This window comes from Sarcophilus harrisii, chromosome 4, assembly GCF_902635505.1.
Source record: "Sarcophilus harrisii chromosome 4, mSarHar1.11, whole genome shotgun sequence".
In the NCBI taxonomy this organism is placed as follows: domain Eukaryota; kingdom Metazoa; phylum Chordata; class Mammalia; order Dasyuromorphia; family Dasyuridae; genus Sarcophilus; species Sarcophilus harrisii.
In genome coordinates, this window is record NC_045429.1 from 374,503,429 (window position 1) to 374,528,611 (window position 25,183).

Genomic DNA, 25,183 nt, shown 5'->3' on the forward strand with positions numbered 1-25,183 from the left:
ACTTGCATTTTTCCTGCTCATGTATATCTTTTTTCTCTTCGTAAAAAAAAAAAAATAGTGTCTTCTGTGGCTGTAGTATATTTTTGTCTAGACTTATTATCTCATTTGACTAATAGTTTGCACTATTCTTCCTATAAATTTTAATTCTAGTTCTCAGAAGCTACTGAAGTTTTCCCCTAAAATTGCCCATTTACTATTTCTCCAAGAACCTTGGAACAGAACTTCTTAAACTACTTTTGCTATGTCAGCTTTTCTTGAGCATTCCTTGACCTATTGTTGTCTGTAAACAAAAATATATCATGCAAAATAGGAGAAGCTTCCTAGGAACTGACATGTCTACAAAAGAAGCCTTTTTTAACTTCTTATTTGCAAGAAACATAATATAATATAATCCTTTTTTAAATTCCTATTTGGAAGAAAGACAATAGTAATTCATTTTCTCACAGGAAGGACAGTTTGGATCTACATTAAATATTGTATGTGATACAAAATTCATGCCCACATAAACCAAAAAGATATTCCCAAATTACAAATAAGTTGTTTTAAAATGTTGCCAAACCCATGCTGCTACATTTAACAGAAATAAATTTCGGTATTTAAAGTGTAAATGTTTTTACAAAGGGAAATGGCATCTATCTGGCAAGCTCATGCTTTCATGAACTTCAGATAGAAGTGATGCTATGAGTTGCAATTATTTTTGGCTCAGAACAATATTAGATCAACTTGCAGGTTCTGTTGGGGTTGCAGCTGGGGAGGAATTGTGGGAAATGAGAGTGATTAGTAATGCTTTACTATATGACCTTTCTGCAGGAGAGAAGGTATTGCAGGATGATGAATTCACTTGTGACCTCTTCCGTTTCCTCCAGTTGCTTTGTGAAGGACATAACTCAGGTTTGTGAGGAATCTTCCAGACCATCCAGATCAAGTGATGGTAGCAAGAAATACATTTTCTTTGGTCTCAGCAATGGCAGTAATATCTCACATTTTTTACACAGTACTTTAAGGTTTACAAGGGGTTTCCTTATTATTTTATAATTTTAAATCATGAGAATTTTTCAAAGGGTTTTCAAATATATTATTTCTTTGATCATCACAAAACCCCGCTGAGATTAAATGTATTTTCATTTTTAAAGAAGGAAACTAAGACAGAATGTTCAAGTGACTAAAGTCAAATCTAAAACATAAATATAGTAAGTAGTGGAATTTGGACTTGAATAAAATGTTGTGTGGTTTTTTTCTCTGTTATGCTGTGTTAAGAATTTGACAGACTTCATGAAGTCTTAATGATTAGATTCCTAAACTTCTATATTATGATGTGGAAACCTATAACAGACCGTCTAGTCATAGTTCTTTTAGGAAAAAGAAACTATGTGTAAATTTTTTTAGCATAAAACATTTTCAAAAATATTTGTATTCTGTGACTCACTTAAAAGGATGATACTTATGAATTATTTTTGGAATTTTGTATAAAGATTAAATTTTTATTTTAAAACAATTCTTTGTTACATAATTAAGGGGAAGAATATCTATTATTTGTTTAAATAACTGTAGTTTGAACTAGCACAATGATTTTCCTCTTTTTTAAATTCATGTAGATTTTCAGAACTATCTGAGAACTCAGACTGGTAATAATACAACTGTTAATATAATCATCTCCACAGTGGACTACTTACTGAGAGTTCAGGTACTTTATCTTCTGTACTACTAGCTACTGAAGTGATCAAAAGAGTTGGAATGATCTGGCAAACCCTGAACCATATGACATGTTTTTTGCCTATGTTCTGATGTTTGAGTAAAAGAACCATTCTGAATATTATATTTTTGATTCCTTAGCCTCCAGAGGTAAAAGTAATGTTCATATTAGTTCACAATGTTGGATCACTATGTCCTCTTTCCTAATTCTCTGCTCCCTTGTTTCCTAGCTTTCTATTTTGTTTTGTTTATTTTCTGGGTTTGTGTTCATTCCTTTACTTTTTTCTAGAGCTTTTTAGTTGACTTAATTTTTACAATTTACCTAGAAATTATTACCTGTTCTTTACCACACTGAATGGGGAGAAATTTGGGGAAAAAGAGCTTGAAACTTCCATAATTACTCATCTTTGGTTATAGTTGATAATTTAAGGTGGTTCATGCCATTCCACTATTATGTTTGTTTAAAATAAAAATTGCCTCTTTGAAACCAATCACCATTATCTTAATTAATATGAAAATTTGTAAACCTATAGGGGATCAAAAATTAAAAGCTAAAAAAAATCCAAGCTTTCATCTTCGTCAAGGGAATTGAGGCTCAGAGAGATTAAATCACTTGCTGATGGGTCCAACAGGAATTTAATGTCAGAGCCAGGATTTGAAACTTGATCTTTTGACTTCATATGCCACATATGTACCATTGCAGAATCATAGTTCAAGAGCTAAATTTTATAAAAGCCCAGTCTTTGAAAACTAAAGAATTCTAAAACATTGTCGAACTCGTTAATAAATATGGTCCTCAGGTACATAGTTTCTTTTTCTTACTTCAGTGGAAAAAATAAATCAATGACATTATTAAAAAAATCTTAAAATATATTTTTCTACTTTTCTTTAATATCAAAGTTTGATACATCTTTAATCACAAAGTAATGAGAAAAAATAAATTTAATTTCTGAATTAACTACATAAAAGATAGCAAATATAAACATAATTTTATATTATCCCCTCATATAGGCAAAATAACTTCATCAGTTAAAATTTTTTCTAGGATATACTTTTTAAATTTAGTTTTAAATATCTTATTGAGTAGAGATCAATCTAGTTTTCATAGGTGTACTGTTATTGTTGGCATTATAATAAATCTTACCATTACCTTAAATTCAAAAGAGACAAGAAAGACATCAAAAGATGCAAAAGAGACACAATGAATAACTTATTCTGTATGGTTTGTGCTGGATTTATTTCAGAAGTATAAAGAAGGTATCTATATCAGAAAGACTTGGTTCCTTGGTTTATTTTTGCTTATCACTATGTTTCACAGACATGGCATCAAATATTTTTATGGATGTATATTTAACAATTCTCTCAATTCTGTAAAACTATGTTTGTGGAATTAAATTATTAAATTAATTAAATATTAAGTGTAATTTTAAAACTTGTTTTCACATTATGTACATCTCTTTAATGGGCTGTTATCTCCAGAAGGAGATGCTAGATAACATTTTGTAGTATTAAAGGACATCATGCATTGAAGACTCTTTCTTCAAAAACTTTTCCATTTACCTTCATTTGCCAGATCATTCCAACTCTTGATTATTGGATGTTTCAACTATGATTGTTAGAAAAGTGACAGCTATAATTATGTTTTCTCTATATTGTAGGAATCAATTAGTGATTTTTACTGGTATTACTCTGGGAAAGATGTAATTGATGAACAAGGACAACGAAATTTTTCCAAAGCAATTCAAGTGGCAAAACAGGTCTTCAACACTCTTACAGAATATATCCAGGTAAGTATATTTCTGACACCCACAATCTCACACACACACACACACACACACACACACACAAACACTATTAAGAAGTATGATGCATTGTATTTCATTCTTTATAGAAACACATTTTGCACTTCACATATTATGTGAACTGTAAATCATTATGTATCTTACATATATAGAGAGTTGTTCTAACAAGCCAAAAAAAACATTAAAGTGATTGTTTTTATTCTAATTTATTCAAATTCAGTTAAAAGCTCCTACATTAGTGCTTCAAAGCTTCTATTTAATTATATATATATGTATATATATATTAGATTCTTTACTTCTTTTTACATTATCTTGACTGATAGTTCTTAATCAATAAGTCAATCAAGGAGCAATTAAGTGCTACTGAATGCTGGAGGCTATGCTAAATGATATGAGATGCAAATGCACAGAATAAACCAATCCCTATATGTACAAGATAAATACATTCTAATGAGGAAGATAACAAGTGTGTGTATGTGTGTATATATGTGTATCTGTATATAGGTTTATAGAGAGAGAGACATATATAGACATAAATGTTTTTATATATAAATATATATAGAATAAAAACTTTAATAAAATAATAGAATAAATAATAAAAATAGAATAAAAACCTTAATAGCTTAAAATTGCACTGATATTGAAGGTATTGTATAAATACATAATACATATACATTCAAATGTGTGTATTATGTATGTGTGTATACAATCATGCATACACATATACATATATACACACAAACATACACATATCATTTAAATGTAAGATAACTTAGCAGGAAGAACACTAGTTTTTCAGGATCAGAAAAAGCTTTGAATGGAAGGTAGTCTTTTGACAGAGGCACATTTTATGCATGTGGAACAAATAGGCATGGATCAAAGAGTTTAGATGGGGGAGTAATGTCTAATGAGGCTGTGAATGCAGGCAGGGATCAGGCTGTGAAGGGTATTAAAAGCTAGACAGAAGAATTAATATATTATCATAGAAGTAATTTACTTAGAAGTAAAACTCCCGGATTTAATCTATCAGATCTCTGCTCAAGAGGAGTAAATTGGGCAGATATGTTGTATATAACTGACTTGAGTCAAGGAAAACAATTAAGAGGCTTCATAATATTCTGGTGAGTGGCAATGAAAATCTGATATGAAGAAGAAGCTATGTGAATAGAGAGAAGTGGTCAGATGCAAAAGATTTGTCGAAAAAGAAATGATAAAATGTTTAACTTACAGGCTATGTGGGAGAGAAGGTGAGTAAGGTTTCCAAGATAATGCAATTGTCATGAAACTGGGAAGACTGGAAGGATGGTGACACCTTCAACAGAAATAGGGAAATAGTTTGGAAGAGGTAGTTTTTGGGAAAAGATAATGAATTCACTTTTAGACATATTAAGATTAAGATATCTTTGGAACAATCAGTTTCAAATGCCTAACAAGCAATTGCTTGGTTGAGATTGAAGCTCAGAGAAGTCACTGGTCCAGTATAAGGACGTTGTAGTCATCTTAATAAGTATCTAAGTGGTATAGTAGTTAGTGCCAGACCTAGAGTTAGGAAGATTATCCTCTTGAATTCAAGATCAATCTTTTTCTTTAAATTTATTTATTTTTAATACACTTTGCTTTATGAGTCATGTGGAGAGAGAAAAATCAGAGCAAAAGGGAAAAACCAACAGAGGAAAAGAAAAACAGAAAAAAAGAAGTGAATATAAATATAGCACGTGTTGATTTACATTCGTCTCCATAGTTCTTTTTCTGGATGCAGATGGCATTTTCTGTCCAAAGTCTATTGAGGTTGCTTTGGATGATTGAACCACTGAGAAGAACCAAGCCTTCCATAGTTGATCATTGCACATTCTTGTTGTTATTGTGTATAATATATTCTTGGTTCTGCTTGTTTCACTCGGCATCAGTTCAGAAAATCGTTCCAGGTCTTTCTAAAATCAGCTTGTTCATCATTTTTCATAAAAAAAAATTCAATTATCTTCATAAACCAGAACTTGTTCAGTTATTCCCCAATTGATGGGCATCTAACACACTTTCCAATTCTTTGCTACCACAAGAAGCTGCTATAAACATTTTTGCACATATGGGTATTTTATCCTCTTTTATGATTTCCTTTGGATACAGACTCAGTAGTGGCACTGCTGGGTCAAAGGGTACACACAGTTTTATGGCCCTTTGGCATAGTTCCAGATTTCTCTCCAGAATGGTTGGATAATGTCACAATTCCACCAACAATGCATTGTCCCAGTTTTCTCACATCCTGTCCAACATTTATCATTCTTTCTGTCATCTTAGTCAATCTGAGAGATATGAGGTGGTACCAGAGTTGTTTTAATTTACATTTCTCTAGTCACTTTTTGATATTGACATTTTTTCATATAACTATAAATGGCTTTAATTTTGTCATCTGAAAATTATCTGTTCATATCCTCTGACAATTTATCAATTGGGGAATGACTTGTACTCATAAATTTGACACAGTTCTTTATATATTTTAGAAATACGACCTTTATCAGAAATACTGGCTGTAAAGATTTTTTTTCCCAGCTTTGTACTTCCTTTTTAATATTATTTCTATTGGTTTTGTTTGTGCAAAAACTTTGAATTTAATATGATCAAAGTTGTCCGTTTTGCCTTTTACAATGTTCTCTAGTTCTTTGGTCATAAATTCCTCCCTTCAGTTGTGAACGAATCCAACCATTTTGGAGAGTAGTTTGGAATTATGCTCAAAAAGTTATCAAACTGTGCATACCCTTTGATCCAGCAGTGTTACTACCGGGCTTATATCCCAAAGAGATCATAAAGAAGGGAAAGGGACCTGTATGTGCATGAATGTTTGTGGCAGCCCTTTTTGTAGTGGCTAGAAACTGGAAACTGAATGGATGTCCATCAGTTGGAGAATGGCTGAATAAATTGTGGTATATGAAAATTATGGAATATTACTGTTCTGTAAGAAATGACCAACAGGATGATTTCAGAAAGGCCTGGAGAGACTTACACGAACTGATGCTGAGTGAAATGAGCAGGACCAGGAGATCATTATATACTTCAACAACAATACTAGATGATGACCAGTTCTGATGGATCAGGCCATCCTCAGCAACGAGATCAACCAAATCATTTCTAATGGAGCAGTAATGAACTGAACTAGCTATGCCCAGAAAAAGAACTCTGGGAGATGACTAAAAACCATTACATTGAATTCCCAATCCCTATATTTATGCCCACCTGCATTTTTGATTTCCTTCACAAGCTAATTGTAGAATATTTCAGAGTCTGATTCTTTTTGTACAGCAAAATAACGGTTTGGTCAGGTATACTTATTGTGTATCTAATTTATATTTTAATATATGTAACATCTACTGGTTATTCTGCCATCTGGGGGAGGGGGTGGGAGGTAAGAGGTGAAAAATTGGAACAAGAGGTTTGGCAATTGTTAATGCTGTAAAGTTACCCATGCATATAACCTGTAAATAAAAGGCTATTAAAAAAAAAAAAACGGAAAAAAAAAATAAATTCCTCCCTTCTCCAAAGATCTAATAGATAAATGAGCCCTTGCTCTCCTAATTTGTTTATGGTATCATCCTTTATGCTCAAAACATTTACCAATTTTGACCTTATTTTGATCTGGAGTGTGAGACATAGGTCTATTTTCCAGTTTGCCCCATTGATTCTCTCCTCTACTGAGCCAGAACTGAGCGTCTTAGTTGCTGATTTGCTCTGATTAAGACTCTCTCACCTGTTTTCCCAGAGTCTGTCTGAGCAGGGTTGAATACCCTTTTTACCCTAGTGAGACTGATCGTTCTTGAAGATTTTTCAGTCTATCTTGAGCTAGAGAGTGGTTTCATTCCAACAGTCTCTGTTCAGAGGCTTGGTTTCATGAGTTTTTTGAGGGAAACTGGGAGAGTTTGAGCAGCTTTCTGGTTTTACTTCACCATCTTGGCTCCATCTCATGATCTTCCTGAGTTCAAATCTAGCCATTTGCTAGCTCGTATGACCCTGGGCAAGTCACTAAACCTCATTGTTTAGCTACTTAAACTTTAAATGTGCCAGAAAGAGAAATGGCAAATAATTCTAGTATTTTTGCCAAGAAAATCCCAAATGGGATCATGAAGAATTGATTACAACTAAAAAAAAAAAAAAAAAAAAAAAAAAAAAAAAAAAAAAAAAAAAAAAAAAAAAAAAACCTAATAACTTGTCATCTTCAAAGAGATTTTAGTTAAGTTCTTGGGAATCCTTAAGAGCAAACTTGGGTTATAATATAAATGAAATAAAAATGATTTCTTCATTTTACTCTTCACTATGCCACTTATGTTGCACAGTGAGTAAAATGTTAAAACTGGAGTCAAGAAGACTGGAGTTCTAATCTGGCCTCAGGCACCACCTGATTATTACGTGACGCTTAAGATTTCACTCTGCCTTAAATTCTTCACCTGCAAAATGGGGATGATTTTATTTACTTCCCAGGAATGTCATGAGGATAAAATTAAATAGTGTTTGTAAAGTGTTCTTTAACCTCTTTTTCTTCCATTTGTTTTTCCCTGTCACTAGTCTTTCTCTACTCCAGTCCCTTCGGCACATTGTTACCAAAGTTGTTTTCCTTGGGTGCAGATGTAATGTGAATCCACTACTCAGTTGTCTTCAGTTGTTTTCTTTTTACTCTAGGATAAAATATAGACCCTTCTGTTTAACTTTTGGAGTCCTTTACAACCTATCCCCAAACTGTCTTTCCAGTCCCATTACACATTACTACTACTCTCTCCATTCTTTGACTTAACTAAAGTATCCTCTCAATTCCATACTCAAAATACCGTCTCCCTTATCTATGCCTTTATATTGACATTCCCCTTGATGGGAATGCTCTTTCTCCTCACCTATTTTATAGAGTCCCTCTCTTCTTTTAAGGTGATGTTCAAGTACTGCTTCCTACATGAAGACTTTTCTGATCCTCCTTATCTAACAGAGAATACCCTCCCTCATAAATTACCTTTAATTTAAATATTTATATTGAATTTATCCACTTTATATTTATACTATAGATATTTAAAAATGAATTTTGTCTCCCTTATTTGAATTTGAGCTTTATGCAAGTGAAGATTATTTTATTCTTTGTACTTTTATCCTTAGTGCATTGACATCTATTAGGCACTTAATAATTGATTGATTGGTTCTCAGAACATTCTAGTTATCTTCCCCAATAATTTCCCTGGGAATTATTATACAAAAATAATACGGGTACAAATTGGCCAGTTTAGGTCACCTTAATGAATGACTTGGATTTTGCTTTATAGTTAATATAATTGTTACTAACTCATTTGTTAAGCTAGTTCTCATATCTTAAATAAATAGAAAACTATATTGATATAGGTTACAACTTTTACAGTAGGTTGGAAAGGAACTTAATTCATGGGACCCCTACATAGTAGGTAACATTGCTTGAGCATTCACTATGTGAGCTGTGCAGCTTTACCTAGCTGGGCTTCATCTATAAAAGGAAGGGATTGGATAATATGACTTTGAAGGTTCCTTCTAGTTCAAGATCTCTGATGGTTATTGCAAAAAATGTATATAGTGTCTGAGAACTATAAGATAATGGCTTATATGGCTTGATGCTAATGTAAATTCTTCTCCTTTCATTCCTTTCCCCAATTATTTGTATGTCTTAAAATGTTTAATTTCAATAAATGGAACAAAATTCCATTTTTGTGTCATATGCTGAAACATTTATTAGTATTTTAGCTGATGTATTAATATGCGAACTGCAAATAAGAACTAATTATTGGTTCAAGGTTGTTCTGTGAATTATCTTGTTTATTTAGGATTCTTGACAATATGATTTGGCATTATATAATTAATCACACATTCTCTATGTAACATTCATCCTAATTACTACTAACAATTAGAAAGATTCTAAAATATTTTTTTTAATTCCAAAAGCTATAAGAGATAAAAAGGATCTGTAAAGAAATGATTCCTAGTTTAATAGAGGAGAGAAAAACCATTTTAAAATAAAAAGATATTTAGTCCCTATCTTTTGACATATAAACTTAATCTTAGTACTCAGACACTGAAAATAGTCCTGTACTCTTTTGAATGTTTACATTCCCTTCAACAATGCAGCTCATAACTTAATCATGATGGCTTATCCTATACAACTCTTATTCATATCCTTCCATAAATTTTCCACAGGCATCCTATTAAATATGCTTGGGTCTTTCTTTACTTTCTTTTGATATCACAAGGACATAAATGAAGCACATAATGGAGTCCAACAATTATCTCTTTACTCCACTATCATCTCTTTTGTTCATACGTTAATATGATGAAATCTTTTTTTCAGTCAGTAAACTCATACCTAGTACCTACTTGTATGTCAGGCAAAGAAGAATTTCTATTGTCTAGGTAGAACATACACAGAGAACATATATATATATATATATATATATATATATGTTCTTTTTATATATATATATGTATATATGTACATATATGTGAATGGGGATAATGATACTTCTCATTACCTCATGATTTTATTGTGAGAAAAAGATTTTATAAATTACAAAGTCTAATATAAATTATCATCAAGTCAATAAGCATTTTGTATCAGGCAGTGTGATATTAATGGCATAAAAAAAATCCCTATTCTCAAGAAGCTCTTAGTCTATTTTTTCTTTTTTGTTTTTTTCTTTTCTTTTTTGTTTTTGGTTATATGTACATTGATTTTTTTTTCACATTTCTTTATGAATCATGTGGGGAGGGGGAAAAAAACCAAGAGATTAAAAAAAAAAGAAAAAAAAGTGAATATGATATGTGTTTATTTACATTCAGTCTACAGTCTCTACATCTCTGGATGCAGATGGTGTTTTCTTTCCAAAGTTTATTGGGATTGCCTTGGATCACTGAACCACTGAGAAAAACCAAGTTTTTCATAATTGACTATCACACAATTTTACTATTATTGTATGCAATGTATTCCTGGCTCTGTTTGTTTTGTTCAGCATCAGTTCATGTAAATCTTTCTAGATCTTTCTCAAATCAGTTTGTTCATCATTTTTTATAAAACAATAATATTCCATTACTTTTATATACCATAACTTATTCAGCCATTCCCAAATTGATAGGCATCTACTCATTTTCCAATTCTTTATTACCATAAAAAGAGCTACTACTGACATTTTTGCACATGTACATCCTTTTCCTTTCTTTATGACTTCCTTGGGATACAGATCCTGTAATTTGCACCTTTAGGTCAAAGGGTATACAGCTTTATAGCCCTTTGGGGCAGAGTTCCAAATTGCTCTCCAGAATTGTTGGATCATTTCACAACTCCACCAACAGTGCATTAGTGTCCCAGTTTTCCCATATCCCCTTCAACATTTATCATCATCTTTTCCTGTCATCTTAGCCAATGTAAGAGATAAGAGAGTTGTTTTAATTTGTATTTCTCTAATCAATAATGATTTAGAGTAATTTTTCATATGAATATATGGCTTTAATTTCATCATCTGAAAATTGTTCATATTCTTTGACTATTTGTCAGTTGGGAAATGACTTGTATTCTTATAAATTTGACACAGTTCTTTATGTTTTAGAAATAGGTCCTTTATCAGAAACACTGGCTGTAAATTTTTTCCCCAACTTTGTACTTAGTTCCCTTTTAATCTTGATTGTGTTGATGAGCTCTTAGTCTAATGGAGGAAACTTTATACATATAACTGTGCAAACAAGATGTGTCTATGAAAAATTGTAGATAATCTTAGAAGAAAGACACTATGATTAAGGAAAATAGGAAAATACTTCTTGAAGAAGGTAAGGCTTGAAGAAAGTCAAGAAAGCTAGAAAGTAGAAAGTAGAGATGAAGAGAAGGAAATACTTGATATTCTGAAAGGAACAGGGAGTAAGTTCTCAGCGATTTGAAAGGGAGGGAATGACTATGATATGAAAGGGCTTTAGAATGCAGAAGAGAGGATTTTGTATCTGTTTTCAGAAGTAATATGGAGCCACTAAAGTTTTTGGAATTGGAAGTCAAACCTATATTTTAGGAAAAGAAATTTGACAGCTGAGTCAAATCAGCTCAACAAATCAAAATAATAAGAACAAGTTCTTAAATTTTTCCATTCATAAACCTTTTTCAGCTGAAAAAATTTTATGTGAACCTGGATATATAAGTGTATAAAATAGATATACAAATCAAACCATATTTCACAATCCCCACATTCAGTAATGCAAGTCCATGGGGTTGCAATCCACAGTTTAAGAAGCTTTGGACTAGAAGGGGAAGAGACTTGAAGCAAGAAGGCCATCTAGGAGGGATGGCCTGCAGTGTTAAAGACAGTATTAAAGCTGATAAAAGGCATATGCCAAGAAAGAAACAGAAACTTAACAACTGATTGTATTTGAGAGGTAAAAGAAAATGAAGAGTTGAGAATGGTACCTATATGAGCCTGAAGGCCTTGAATGATGATTGTCTCCAGGAATAATTGGGAAATTGGAAGGAGTAAATTGTTTCAGAAGACAATTAGTTGAGTTTTAGACATATTATTTAAGATTAAGTCTTCTGCGTTGAGCTGTCTAATAGTCTTTTGGATATTGTTATCATTTTAATAGTATAGTCATTTTCTCTGATCACTCCTGGGAAATCTAAGAGAAGCAACTGGCAGGATTTGTCACTAAGGAATTGTGATTCTGGAAGAAGGTAAGACTTGAAGAAAGTCAAGAAATCTAGAAGTTAGAGATGAAGAGAAGGAAATGATTGGAATTCTGTAAGGAACAGGGAAAGTACTTATCAAACTAGTAAAATCACATATCTTTGATGTATTGAAGGCATCTATAATTAGTAATATACTGAATTTTATTTCTTTGTATATCTAACAAAATATATTTTACATATACGTATATAGATGTGTAATATGTACAATTTTATGTATTTATTTGCATAAAAGTATACTTCAATATATCATGAATTCCATGGAATATAAGAAGCATTTATTATTTTCTCTACATTGTATAAAGGAAAACAGTATCTTGCAATTAGTAGTCTAATATGCATGTGCCTATATGTCATCTGTAAAAATTTTCCCAATACTCTACACAATTTATTGATTTCACATAAAATAAGCATGAGAAATAAAATCATCATGCCCATAATTTTTCATTTTTAATAACATCATATTCTGCTTTATGGAGTTAATCAAATAAAATTAATATTTTAAAATATATATTAATTACACAGTTGCCAGCTATAAAATAAAGGAAAATATTAATATGATTTGCTTTCCCTAAGAAGAGATTATCTGAACTGCTGTTTATGCTATATTTTCCATAAATTATTTTTTTTATTTTTTCTAACCCTGGGAATTATTTTGGATTTCCAATAGATTTATAATGACTTCTTATTAGTATAGATTTATTTTTTCCTCTGTGAAGATAATGAAAGCAAATCTACATAAAAGTCAAAGGTTTCTGTTTCTGTTTTGTTACTGCGTCTTAAGTCATTGGTTGACTTTAATGGAAGAGCACAATATGAAAACCTTTGAGAAATTCAGGTATGAATTAGTTTCAACAAGTCATATAGAAAACTACATTAATCACCTTAAAATAAAATATTATATATATGCTAATATTCATTAATACTCCCTTTTCCTAAGGGCACATTAATGATTTTATACATACATATATATATATATATATATATATATTTATGTATATTTATTTTTATATATAAACAGAAACACACATATATACATGAATATGTATACCAAGTTCAGCTTCTGTTACTGTGGAATACAATTTATCATTAATGCTACATTTTTCTTGTTCTGCTGTTTATGTTTTAGGGTCCATGCACTGGAAATCAGCAGAGTTTGGCACATAGCAGGCTTTGGGATGCAGTGGTTGGTTTTCTACATGTATTTGCTCATATGCAAATGAAATTGTCTCAGGTATTTTGTCTATTACTCTTCAAAACCTTGATTTGCAAAGGTAGATAGTCCTGTCAGTTTACTCATACTTTGTATATGCAAACAGCCTTTTAATCTAACCATTCCATTGATACTGTATCATTCCTTGTTTTCTTCTTGAATTTTGTTTTGTTTTTTTAATAAAATGAAGGATCATTGTGCTATGTAGTTGACTTTTACAAAACTGAAGTGAGTAAATATGTTGAAAAATGTAGTAGTTTGTAGAAATACTTTTTAAATGAAATACTCCAAATATTATATATATATTTCTCAGTGTCCTTATGACCTCATTTCTTCAGAAATGCTCACTTGAACCTTCCTTTTTACTGAAAAAGGAATTTCTAGCCTGGTCATGCTAAAACTTGTTTGCTTCACTAGAATGAAAGCAATTTCCTTATAGAATCATATACAAGAAGGTGTTGGTGTCAGTCTATCTTTAACAGTAAATTTAACATTAGGAAATCCATAGAAATATAAGGAATTAATTCTAAAGGCCAATAACTATATCTTAAAGATTTTCCTACTGTTACTTCACACTTTTTGGTAACTTTTTGAAAGAAGACATGTTTTCTCTCTTCTTTGTTTACTTCGTTTTAAAAGTAGAGAGAAATAGATTAAAAATTATAAAATGATAATACAAGTAATTGTATAACTTCTTGATAGCCTATAATGCAAATTATAATACTTGCATCTTGAGATATGAAATATATACAAGGCCATTTATTTTTGACACAAATAGTAAATGTAAACTTCAAATCATTTAATAATAATTTAATTCTTATCCAACTACTATACATGATAAATAATATATTAGTAAACTAATTTTTGAAATACAAATAATTGTTCATAATTTCAAGCAATCAAATTTTATACTTTAATGGAAATCTCATCACAAATGTTTTCATAAGAATGAATTTTTATTTTCATGTTTTATAATATAAAACAACATGACATAATCAAGAGAGTGATAAAATTGAAATCAAGAAGATTAAGTTCAAGTCTCACTACTAAAAGTTATTAGCTATGATCATTGGTGAGTTAATTAATATCTTTAGCCTCAGACACCTATAAACTTTATAAATTATAGAAAGGCTGCCATATGTATGCATTTTGTATACTAAAGGAATCATAGATCCTTGATTTATTAACATATGATATAACTTAGCAGTTGTCCATATAGAACGAGATACTAACCTCTGAGGACAGTTTTCCACAGTACAGGGAAAGTTATTCAAAATGCTGTAATTTTAATATGTGTTAGAAGTCAGGTGATTTAGAATGGTATCCTATGCCAAGAAAAACAATTATAGAGTTTGGAATAATAAAGATATTTGTACAAATTTCTGTATATAAATATATTTTATATGATATCAGGAAAATGCTATAAAAATGGAAAATATGAAGGCAAGAAATTAGTAAATTATAACTTATTTTTATGTTACATCTTTCAAATCCTAAGTTACTTTGCAAAATGCAGTGATTTATGTAATTTTAAAGATTTGCTACATATCTGAGCATATGTCATTCATCATGTCTTCTTCATTTATGAAATAATATAATTATATTTACTAGGATTTATTAAATTTCTAATGCATATTAAGGCAGATAGACAAATCATAAAATGAATTTCAGTTGAGAAGATTTTTCAGTAATTAAGTGCTTCTACATAATTATATGGCAGTTGCCATTTTAAAAAATTTAACAGCATTCTTAATTACTAAAATGATCTTGATGGTCTTTTTAAAATAATACTTATATTAATATATCATCATATAATCTGTAATTTATTAGTCATTTCCTTTCAGCTTTTAATGTTTCCTCTTAGTGTTATCAAAATCCCCCTTCATGTAAATGAAGGGTATTTTAGTTCTCTCTATAGTTAATTTAGTGTGAATACCTAGTATATTTTCCCTCAATCTTCCTTAACAGTATGTCTTATATTAGCAATGCAATAGTTCAAATACTCTGACAAAGAGTGTGTTAATGTTGTGTGAATTGTTTTATCATATAATTTTTAAAGTATAATGTTAATTTTTGCAGGATTCCAGCCAAATTGAGTTGTTGAAAGAATTAATGGATCTTCAGAAGGACATGGTGGTCATGTTGCTGTCCATGTTGGAAGGTAGCTTTGATTAATCAGAAATGCAAGTACTATAGCATAGTCTTATATTTTCTGATTTGGTGATCATAAAATTCAAAATGCTACTTTTTGGAGATTTGGCATGCTACTGAACAGTGGTTCTCAAACTTTTTTGCCCTCAGGCATCTTTACATACATAAAAATTAATGAGGATTTTTCCCTCAAGAGCTTTTGTTTATAAGGACTTTGCTTATTATTATTATTTGCTGTAATAGAAATAAAATATCAGTATTATTCTGAACTCATGAACCCTCTAAGAGGATTAACAGGCATCCCAGGGATCCCTGAACTACACTTTAAAAACCACTATTCTAGAAAATTGTAAACACCTGGAAATTATTCTTAATTCTGTGTTCCTTTCTAACCACTTAATCACCTTTTCTTCTAATTTACTTTAAAATTCTATCATCACTTTTACTGCATATTTCTGAAAAATAAAGATATTTTTGCTTACTGTATGGAGGATTGTCATGAGGATTAAGTTTTTCAACATGTGCAAATAAATACATTTTACATTAATCAATTGATAGTAATTAAAAATACCTATAAAATCAAAGGGTGAATAGAATATTGGCTTTTTAAAGACTATCATATTATAAGGTATTTTTAAGCCTATGGATTTTTAAACCATAATTCATTCACACTTTATGCTATGAACAAAGAAATTTTCATGTTAATATACTTTTTAAGAGATGTCATCTCAAATTGCCAGCTGCTGGGGTTAAAACTTTGTTTAGATTGATAAAGTTAAAATTCTAGTTTCAGAAGTGACAAAAATAATTTTAATCACTTTGTGAATATTGAAGTTTATTAGCACTAGAATAGGTAATTCTGAGCACTTAAGGCACTGTATGCTGTTTTCAATGTTTCTTTTTTCCCCCTCTTCCTCTTCCTTTTATCTCTATCCCTTTCTTTTGCCAGAATTACTTTTCTTTACTTTTTATCCTTATCTATGTTTTAGATGCTAATATCACTCACATGCATTGCCTAATCATTATTTAGTTGATTAAAGAAATTTCTGGTCTAATGTGTGAGCGTGTTAACTATTTTGCATTTGATGCATTTGTTAAGTAGTAATATTTTCTGCATGTCTTCTTGCCATGAGTTTCTAGCTCCTGATACAAATTTAAAGTTCAGTCCAAGTAAATAACTTGAGACCTTCTGTTTTATAAAAAATGTCTTCCATGCATCCATTACCTAGGTTCATATATTACTAATTGTATAACATTTTCAGTGCAACAAATAAGCATATTTGGTAATTCCATAAGTTGCCATAATATCTAATCTCTCTCAGCATAGAATTGCTTTATTATGCCTCATTGACAGATATGCTTGTGGAGTAAAGCACTGGAAATATCCTTAGCGTCATCTTTTATATTAGTGGTAGAATAGTGACCAGGGATTACTTTATTTTCTATTCTTTATATGGACAGAATATTGATTGATTGATAGATAGATGGATAGAATATTGATTTTATTCATATTATACCCAAAATATTATTGGAAAAACATGTCCTAATAGCATTGTAGCTTTCAAACCATGTTGAACCTTATTGTTTAACATGAAAGTGTTTTATGTTAGACAAAAAAAAAGCAGATATTCTACGTCTATATATTGGCAAATATATTTCACTTAATATGTTTAGTAATTAGCTTTTCATCTTTGCTAAAGTATATTAATTTTGAACAAATATAATTCTTTTACCACCAGGTAATGTTGTTAATGGAACCATTGGAAAACAGATGGTAGATATGCTGGTAGAATCTTCCAACAATGTAGAGATGATTCTAAAGTTTTTTGACATGTTTTTAAAACTAAAGGATTTAACTTCTTCAGATACATTCAAAGAATATGACCCTGATGGCAAGGGCATCATTTCCAAGAGGGACTTTCATAAGGCAATGGAAAGTCACAAACACTATACTCAATCGGAAACTGAATTTCTTCTATCTTGTGCGGAAACAGATGAAAATGAAACCTTAGACTATGAGGAATTTGTGAAACGTTTCCATGAACCTGCCAAGGACATTGGCTTTAATGTTGCTGTCCTCCTGACCAATCTTTCTGAACACATGCCCAATGATACCCGGCTACAGACTTTCCTTGAATTAGCAGAGAGTGTATTGAATTATTTTCAGCCTTTTCTAGGCCGCATTGAGATTATGGGTAGTGCAAAACGCATTGAAAGAGTTTATTTTGAAATCAGTGAGTCCAGCAGAACCCAGTGGGAGAAGCCACAAGTCAAAGAATCTAAAAGGCAGTTTATTTTTGATGTTGTCAATGAAGGAGGGGAGAAGGAGAAGATGGAACTTTTTGTTAATTTCTGTGAGGATACCATCTTTGAAATGCAGCTAGCTGCACAGATCTCAGAATCAGATTTAAATGAACGATCAGTGAACAAAGAAGAAACTGAAAAAGAGAATCCTGAAGAACAGGAACCTCGAATGGGCTTTTTTTCCATTACGACTGTTAAATCAGCTCTCATTGCTCTTAGGTACAACATCTTAACACTGATGAAAATGCTCACTTTAAAGAGCCTTAAAAAACAGATGAAAAAAGTAAAGAAAATGACCATGAAGGACCTGGTCATGGCCCTCTTTTCATCCTATTGGAGTATTTTGGTAGGCCTTCTACATTTCATATCCAGTGTTTTTAGAGGCTTTTTTCGTATCATGTGCAGCTTGCTGCTGGGAGGTAGCCTGGTAGAAGGTGCTAAAAAGATCAAAGTTGCAGAACTTTTGGCCAACATGCCAGACCCTACCCAGGATGAAGTGCGAGGTGAAGGAGAAGAGGGGGAAAGGAAGGCTATAGAAATGGCCCTACCCACTGAAGATCTAACTGACCTAAAAGAATTAACAGAAGAAAGTGACTTACTATCAGATATTTTTGGCTTAGACCTAAAGAGAGAAGGAGGACAATATAAGTTAATTCCTCACAATCCTAATGCCGGCCTGAGTGATTTAATGAGTAACCCAATCCCTGTCCCTGAAGTTCAAGAAAAATGCCAGGTAATCTGTTTAATTCATAGCCTCTCTCTGATATTTTGGGGAAGGGGGCAATATAGAAGATTTAGCTTGATATTATTACTCTTATAAATGTGTACCAGTGTTGTTTTGGGAGGAAGAGAAGAGTAGTTATTTTTAATTACCAGATTACTAAAGGATTATTGACATTTTTAGTGAAGAGATAATTAGACTCTTTATAATGGTTTATTTTTTCTTAATAGTGAGAATAAAACTAATATCCTGGAAGTTTTACCCTATCAGTCAGATAAACAATCAATCATTAAACATTTATTTGGAAGCTACAAAAAAAAGCCAAATCTTTTCTAGATTACCTTCATTTTTTTCTCTTTGTGCTTTTGGTGATTTCATCTCTTCCCTTGTGTTCAAGCAACTTTATTCAGTTGATCCTAAATTTTATATACCCAGCTCAAGTATTTCTTCTGAATATTTGTACCTGTATTCTCTGCTGTCTGCTAACCTCAGCATGTTAAAACTGAACTCATTATCTTTTCCTGAAAATCTGTTCCATCTCTTAAATTATTTTTTCTGTTCATGACACTACCATTCTCCCTATAAGTAACAAAACCTTAGAACTGTATTCAAAACTTTTCTTTCTTCCTTACCCTGTACATTCAAGCATTTGTCAGGCCTATAAATTCTTTATCTACAATATCTCTTTCTCTTGTCCGTTCCTTTCTATATTACTACCACATTAGTTTAGATCCTCATTACCTCTTACCTGGACAATTGGAATAACATTATGCCTTCCCTCTTTCACTACTTCATCCATCTTAGAACCATCAAATTAATCTTCCTAATAGATTTAGGTACAGTATTATCTCAATAAAATTTTTTTTTAGCTCCCTCTTGCCTTTAGGTCAAAACATACTCTAATTTGGGATTTAAAACCTAACCAGGATGTTTTCGACATCTTCAGCTTTATTTTGTTTTACTTCCCTTCACACATTTTACCTTTAAGTAAAATCAGACTACTACATCTTTCCCAATCTCATTTTCCCAGTGCTACTACCTTTTTATACTTGTGCAGGCCATTCACCATTCTATTAATAAACATGGTATTCCAAAAGTCTCAATACCACTATTGAAGCTTCTTTCTCATTTCTAACTAATCATATCTTTTTCTTCCTTCAAGGTTGAATTCAGATTCTCCCTTTTTTAAAAAGGCATACCTGATTTTGCCAGATGAACATAATCTTTCTTCTCAAATTTTCCTATAGCATTTTCTTTAGCTAGCTCCTTTGGCCCTACCACACTCTTAATTCCTCTTATATACATACATGTGTTAATCTTACCCCTTCACCAAGCTGTAAACTGCCCTATTAGAGTAGATTCTGCAGAGTCTATTTGTATCTCATTGCCTAGGACAGACTTTTGCACACATGCATTTAATATGTAATAGGAAGTTAATACATAATTACATGTTATTAAGGGTTAAACTGCTTAGTATCTATCAGTTCATCAGTTATTAATAAAAAGGAGAAATAAATCGTTGTGAATAGATGAGTCCTTAGGTTTAAATACCATGAAGTACAAAAGTCTGAGTATTCTTTTAAACATGGATAAACTTTGTCTGTAAGAAAGAAAGAATAAGGGAGAAGAGTTTATTCCTGGGTGGGAGGTGAATAATATGGGCTAAGTCAAAAATAAAAAAATAAGCATGGTATGTTTTGCAGTACAGTCAAGGAAACACCATGACTAAAAGAGAGTGTATACTTTAAGTAGAATGAAATGCAGACAGAAAAGATTAGATTTGATCCTAGGAGACACTGGGGAATCATTATTGATAATGTTTGGCATATGAGTGCATGTCTCTTTAACCTCATCTCTAGGTTATTTGCAATATTTCTTAGATTTTCTTTCTTCCCACTAATCCTTTCAAGGAACAGAAAGTGAAAGAAGATGAAAAGGAAGAGAAAGAAGAAATGAAATCCGAACCTGAAAAAGCAGAGTAGGTATAACGGTACATGCTACCTTTTCCTTGACTTCTTAAAAAATTTTTTAAAGTCTTCCACCTGCCTGAACACTCTCAATGCATCTTGCAAAGGTCCTTTCAACTCTAAATCTATGATCTTAAGTTCTCAGAAAACATCAGCCCTATATGAACTTTGTAACAATATATTTATTTCTAGTAATATAATTCTCATGGTCTTAAGCCAGATAACTGATAATAATGTCTTACTTCTGACTCTTTCTTTGTCCTCCTTCTCAGACTATATTATTTTTAGTTTATAAGTATAGCAGTTTTGGGCTTGATGTTATTCACATATATTTTCTTGCCTCTCCACAAGAACCAAGAATTTCACTTATTCCTTATTTTCTGCCCTATGCAATCATAGCTTGAGAGAAAAAAAATGTCTTAAATATGATACTATTTTAGTCTGTGCTATTTAGATTACTATATTTTGATTCTAGATCTACCTTGTTTAGACAAGTGAACAGAAAAGATTTGTTTAGTTAAACTCAATAGACTCTCATATTAGTGTTTTTTCAATATTTCAACTAACTGTCAATCATTATAGTCATACAATAAGACAATGAAAACTTGTCACTCAAGTGTTTCTAAATCATAGATTTTCTGCTAATCATAGCATTCTATAAATTTCTATATCTTCTTGAGATATTCTATATCTTTTCACCTTCATTTTAATTTTCTGCTGAGTTTTATTGATTTTCTTCAGCTTCCTATCCCATAATCATATATCCTAAACTATTCATGTATGAGGAGATAAGGATTGAACAATTTAAGCATATGTATTGGAGTAGACATATCAACACTAGATATTTTAAAATATGAGAAAAATATCAATTTAGGAGAAGTCTAAATTTTATCACTAATATATAAATGTATCATTGGAGATTATGATTCTGTGCTATCATTTTTTAGGTATCTAATCACAATGTTTTGTTGCATTATATACTAGAAAATGACAACATTGAGGTTATATATACCTGTGAAAAATTCCTATTAATGTTTTTATGTTCTTTTTTGAAAAGTGGCAGGAGCAACAGCTAAAAAAAAAAAAAACCCTTTCAAAATAACCCAATTTCATTTTTCTTTGCAACAACAAATTGGTATCCTAAGCCCTTATAATACCAATTGGACTTGATATTTAGTGACTGCAGAATTTTTTAAAAGAAGCTGTTGTGCTTTCATTGGCTCTTCCTCATGCCTGGAATCGTCTCTCGCCTCATCTCTACCTCCTGGCTTCTCTGGCTTACTTCAGGGTCTAGATAAAAATCTCATCTTTTACAGGAAACCTTTTTTGATTCCCCATAATTCTACTTTCTTCCTTCTGTTGATTACTTCTAATGTAATCTGCATATAATTTGTTTGTACAGAGTTTTTTGCTTGTCTTCTTCCACATTCACCTGTGAGCATAAAAGGCAAGGACTGTCTTTTACCTTTCTTTGTATTTCTTGTGCTTAGTGCAATGTCTGGCACATAGTAGGCATTTCATGAATGTTCATTAAATTTTTGACCAATAGAATGTAAATCTAAAGTCTCTTTAGGCTTATAAAAATTTGGGGAGGGGAAAGGTTTTTTTTTTTTTTTTTTTTTCTTATTTTTTAAAAATCAAACTTAGACTTCAATGAATTATTTACCTTAGTTGAGATCTTCAGACCTAGACATTTAGGGTGAAATTGAAATTAGAAAAGCCTAGTCTTTAACAAGTAGCACAGGATCATAAACCTATAGTTAAAAAAGAACCTTATAAGCCTTCTAGTCCAACTCTCTTGTATTTTTATATAAGGAAAATGAAGATTAGGGAAATTGTGACTTACCCAAAAGTCATAGAGATAGTAAGTAGAAGATTAAAGGATTCCAAATCTGAGACCCCAGCTAGAGCAATATATCCTCAATTCATATAAGAATATCAAACTCAATATTTTGTCTTCATCTTGATCCCTTTTCCCAAGCTCTCAAACATCACTGTTATCATGAATTAAAAACTTCAAACCTTTGTACAGTATTTTCTTCCTATCATATACTCACCAGAATGAATATTGTTTTTCTAAGGTGTAATTTTAAGAGAAAATATTAATACTTAAATGTGAACATAGTTATAATCAATCAGAAAGTACATATAATGGCTCCCAATTTTATTCATTATATCTGAATATTAACAGAGACCTCAGCATTGCTTTGATTCTATAGATCACTAGACTTTCCATGCCTTTCCCTGTCAATGTACTAAATTGAGGATAGTATTGCCCTAAATATCAATTAGATTTATTTTCACATTTATTCTAAATTAAAATAACATTTTTGAATTCATATTTTGATAGCTTGGTTAGATGCTATGATAGCATAGATATGCTAATTAAAATTCAATATTTTTAAAGTTAATTTTTTTTTCACATTACACATAAATTCATACACTTCAGATTTTAAATAAGGCCAATAAATAAAACCAAGTACCTAAGAATTTGACTTAAATACTCTTGAAAGCCTAGTCTACCATGATTGTTATTATTGGAGACCAAAGAAAACAGAGGAAGAGAAGAATCAAGAAGGAGAAAAAGAAGCATGATTCCACAAAATATTACAATAAAATAGACTACAGACTAGTTTTCTGTCACTGCTCTAAATGACCAACAGTTGCTTTTTCAATATAGGGGAAATTGAAAATCACATATTTGCAAAATCTACATGGTTTTTAAATGTAAATTGTTTTAGAGATGAAGAAGTTCAATTAAACAGAGGCATTTCTGATTCTCATCCAAGTTTCAGATGAGAGCATTTCTATGCAGCAATTGTTTTGAAAGCTTTCCCACAAAATTAATGACCCATATTATTCTTGCATAATTTCAACATTCAGGAGAAAGATCTTGTTTTGTTTACATGAGGATCTGAAGATTTTCTATTGTTTTAAAGACCTATATTCTAAGTAATGAAATAGCTTTTTAATTAAAAGGAACAAAATATTAATAACAGACATCACTGCAGTGTCTTGAGGATTGTGGATAGCAGGTATAAGTATTATGTAAAGATGCTAAATTTTCAAGGTAGAAAATTGTTATTAGTGATGCTTTTCATTTTTATAGTTTGAGATATTATCCAAGAAAAAATTTTAAACTTATACTGGCACAATTCAAAATTCATCCATAGTACTGCTTGACATAAGAATTACATTTTCAAATATTAATCCATATTTATTTAACATTGATAGCACACTTTTAAACTTCACAATTATAGTTTAAGCATTTTAGCTTATAACATTGAAATTCTTTCTAAAGCACATGTATAGTTTTATATTCTTATAAGGAAAAAGTTTTTCCAAATGTATCTCTTTTTAAACATTTGAAACATTAAAATACATTATAGTGTGTATGTATATGTGTGTGTATGTATATATATATATATATACACACACACACACACACACACACACACACACACATATATATATATATATATATATATATGTATAGGCACAAGACAAAATAAATTTTTGTCCAGTAATAAAAATACCTAGATTACATTAATAAAGGATAACTAAAGAAAGTATACAACTCATTCTGCAAAAATGAGGACAAGATGAAGGGATTTACTTATTTCTGATAATAAAATATAACAGAAATAATCAGAAATTATTGCTTTTCATTTTATAACAGAAAACACTCCATAGTTCTAATCTGAACAAAAAATATTTCCTCATCCTATGGAAATCCAATAGAGACATTAATATTTTTCTATGAAATAGAAGAAAAGTAGAATAATTTCTGTATTCTATAATTTTTGCCTCTATAATAGTGTTAGGAAAAAATGTTAGAAGACTAAGTATGGATTTTCATCTTATTTTTCTTTCTCTTTTAATATATTTGTTTTATTTTTTTCCTCATTAATTTATTTGATATTTTCCCCCAGTTACATTCAAAACACATTTTTTTAAACATTTGTTTTTTAAAATTTTTGAGTTCTAGGTTCTTTTCCTTATCCTCATCCACAATTAAGGAACCACATGTGAAGTTATGTAAAACATTCCCATAAAAGTCAAGTTGGAAAGAAAACAAATTGCCCATCCTGATTATCTTAATTTTCTTTATCCAACATAATGATGCTTGATAAATGTTAATCCATCATGAAATATATATGTATATGATATGTATTTAAAATATTGTATTCTTTTGTAAGCTTTACTCCACCTATTTGATTTGGTTGAAGTTATTTTCTTCTCATAAAACAAGTATTATTTTATGCATTAACTTTTGCTTCCTCTCTCTTTTTTTTTCTCCTTAATCCATAATATCCTAGAAGAACAGAGTAAGGAGTATATGTTATTCTCTGAATCCTTCTCAAAATACTGAGAAAACATAATGTATTTTCTTATAGAAAAACTTTTACTCATTTAAAAATTAACTACATATGAATTAATTGATAATTACATAGCATTTAACACAAGAAAACATGAATAGCTCAGAGGGAGCTAGGTGGTACATTGGATGGAACACTAGACTTGAAGTCAAGAAGACCTGAAACATCAGGTTTCTACAGTTATGAAATGAAGAAAATAGTACACATCTCCGAGAGTTGTTGTGAAAATGAAATGATGTAATATTTG

The 25,183-nt window shown here is 30.8% G+C and overlaps 1 protein-coding gene across 17 annotated transcripts in view; it reads left to right on the forward strand.

Moving 5' to 3' along the window:
• RYR2 (ryanodine receptor 2) overlaps positions 1–25,183 on the forward strand; it is a 712,857-nt gene that overhangs the window by 631,256 nt on the left and 56,418 nt on the right. For all 17 annotated transcript variants that reach the window (XM_031968518.1, XM_031968517.1, XM_031968521.1 and 14 more), the window contains 7 exons: positions 811–891; positions 1,596–1,684; positions 3,351–3,479; positions 13,331–13,435; positions 15,494–15,575; positions 17,305–18,602; positions 20,501–20,568. In XM_031968518.1, the coding sequence (XP_031824378.1) occupies positions 811–891; positions 1,596–1,684; positions 3,351–3,479; positions 13,331–13,435; positions 15,494–15,575; positions 17,305–18,602; positions 20,501–20,568 (1,852 nt within the window). The remainder of the gene's footprint in view (positions 1–810; positions 892–1,595; positions 1,685–3,350; positions 3,480–13,330; positions 13,436–15,493; positions 15,576–17,304; positions 18,603–20,500; positions 20,569–25,183) is intronic.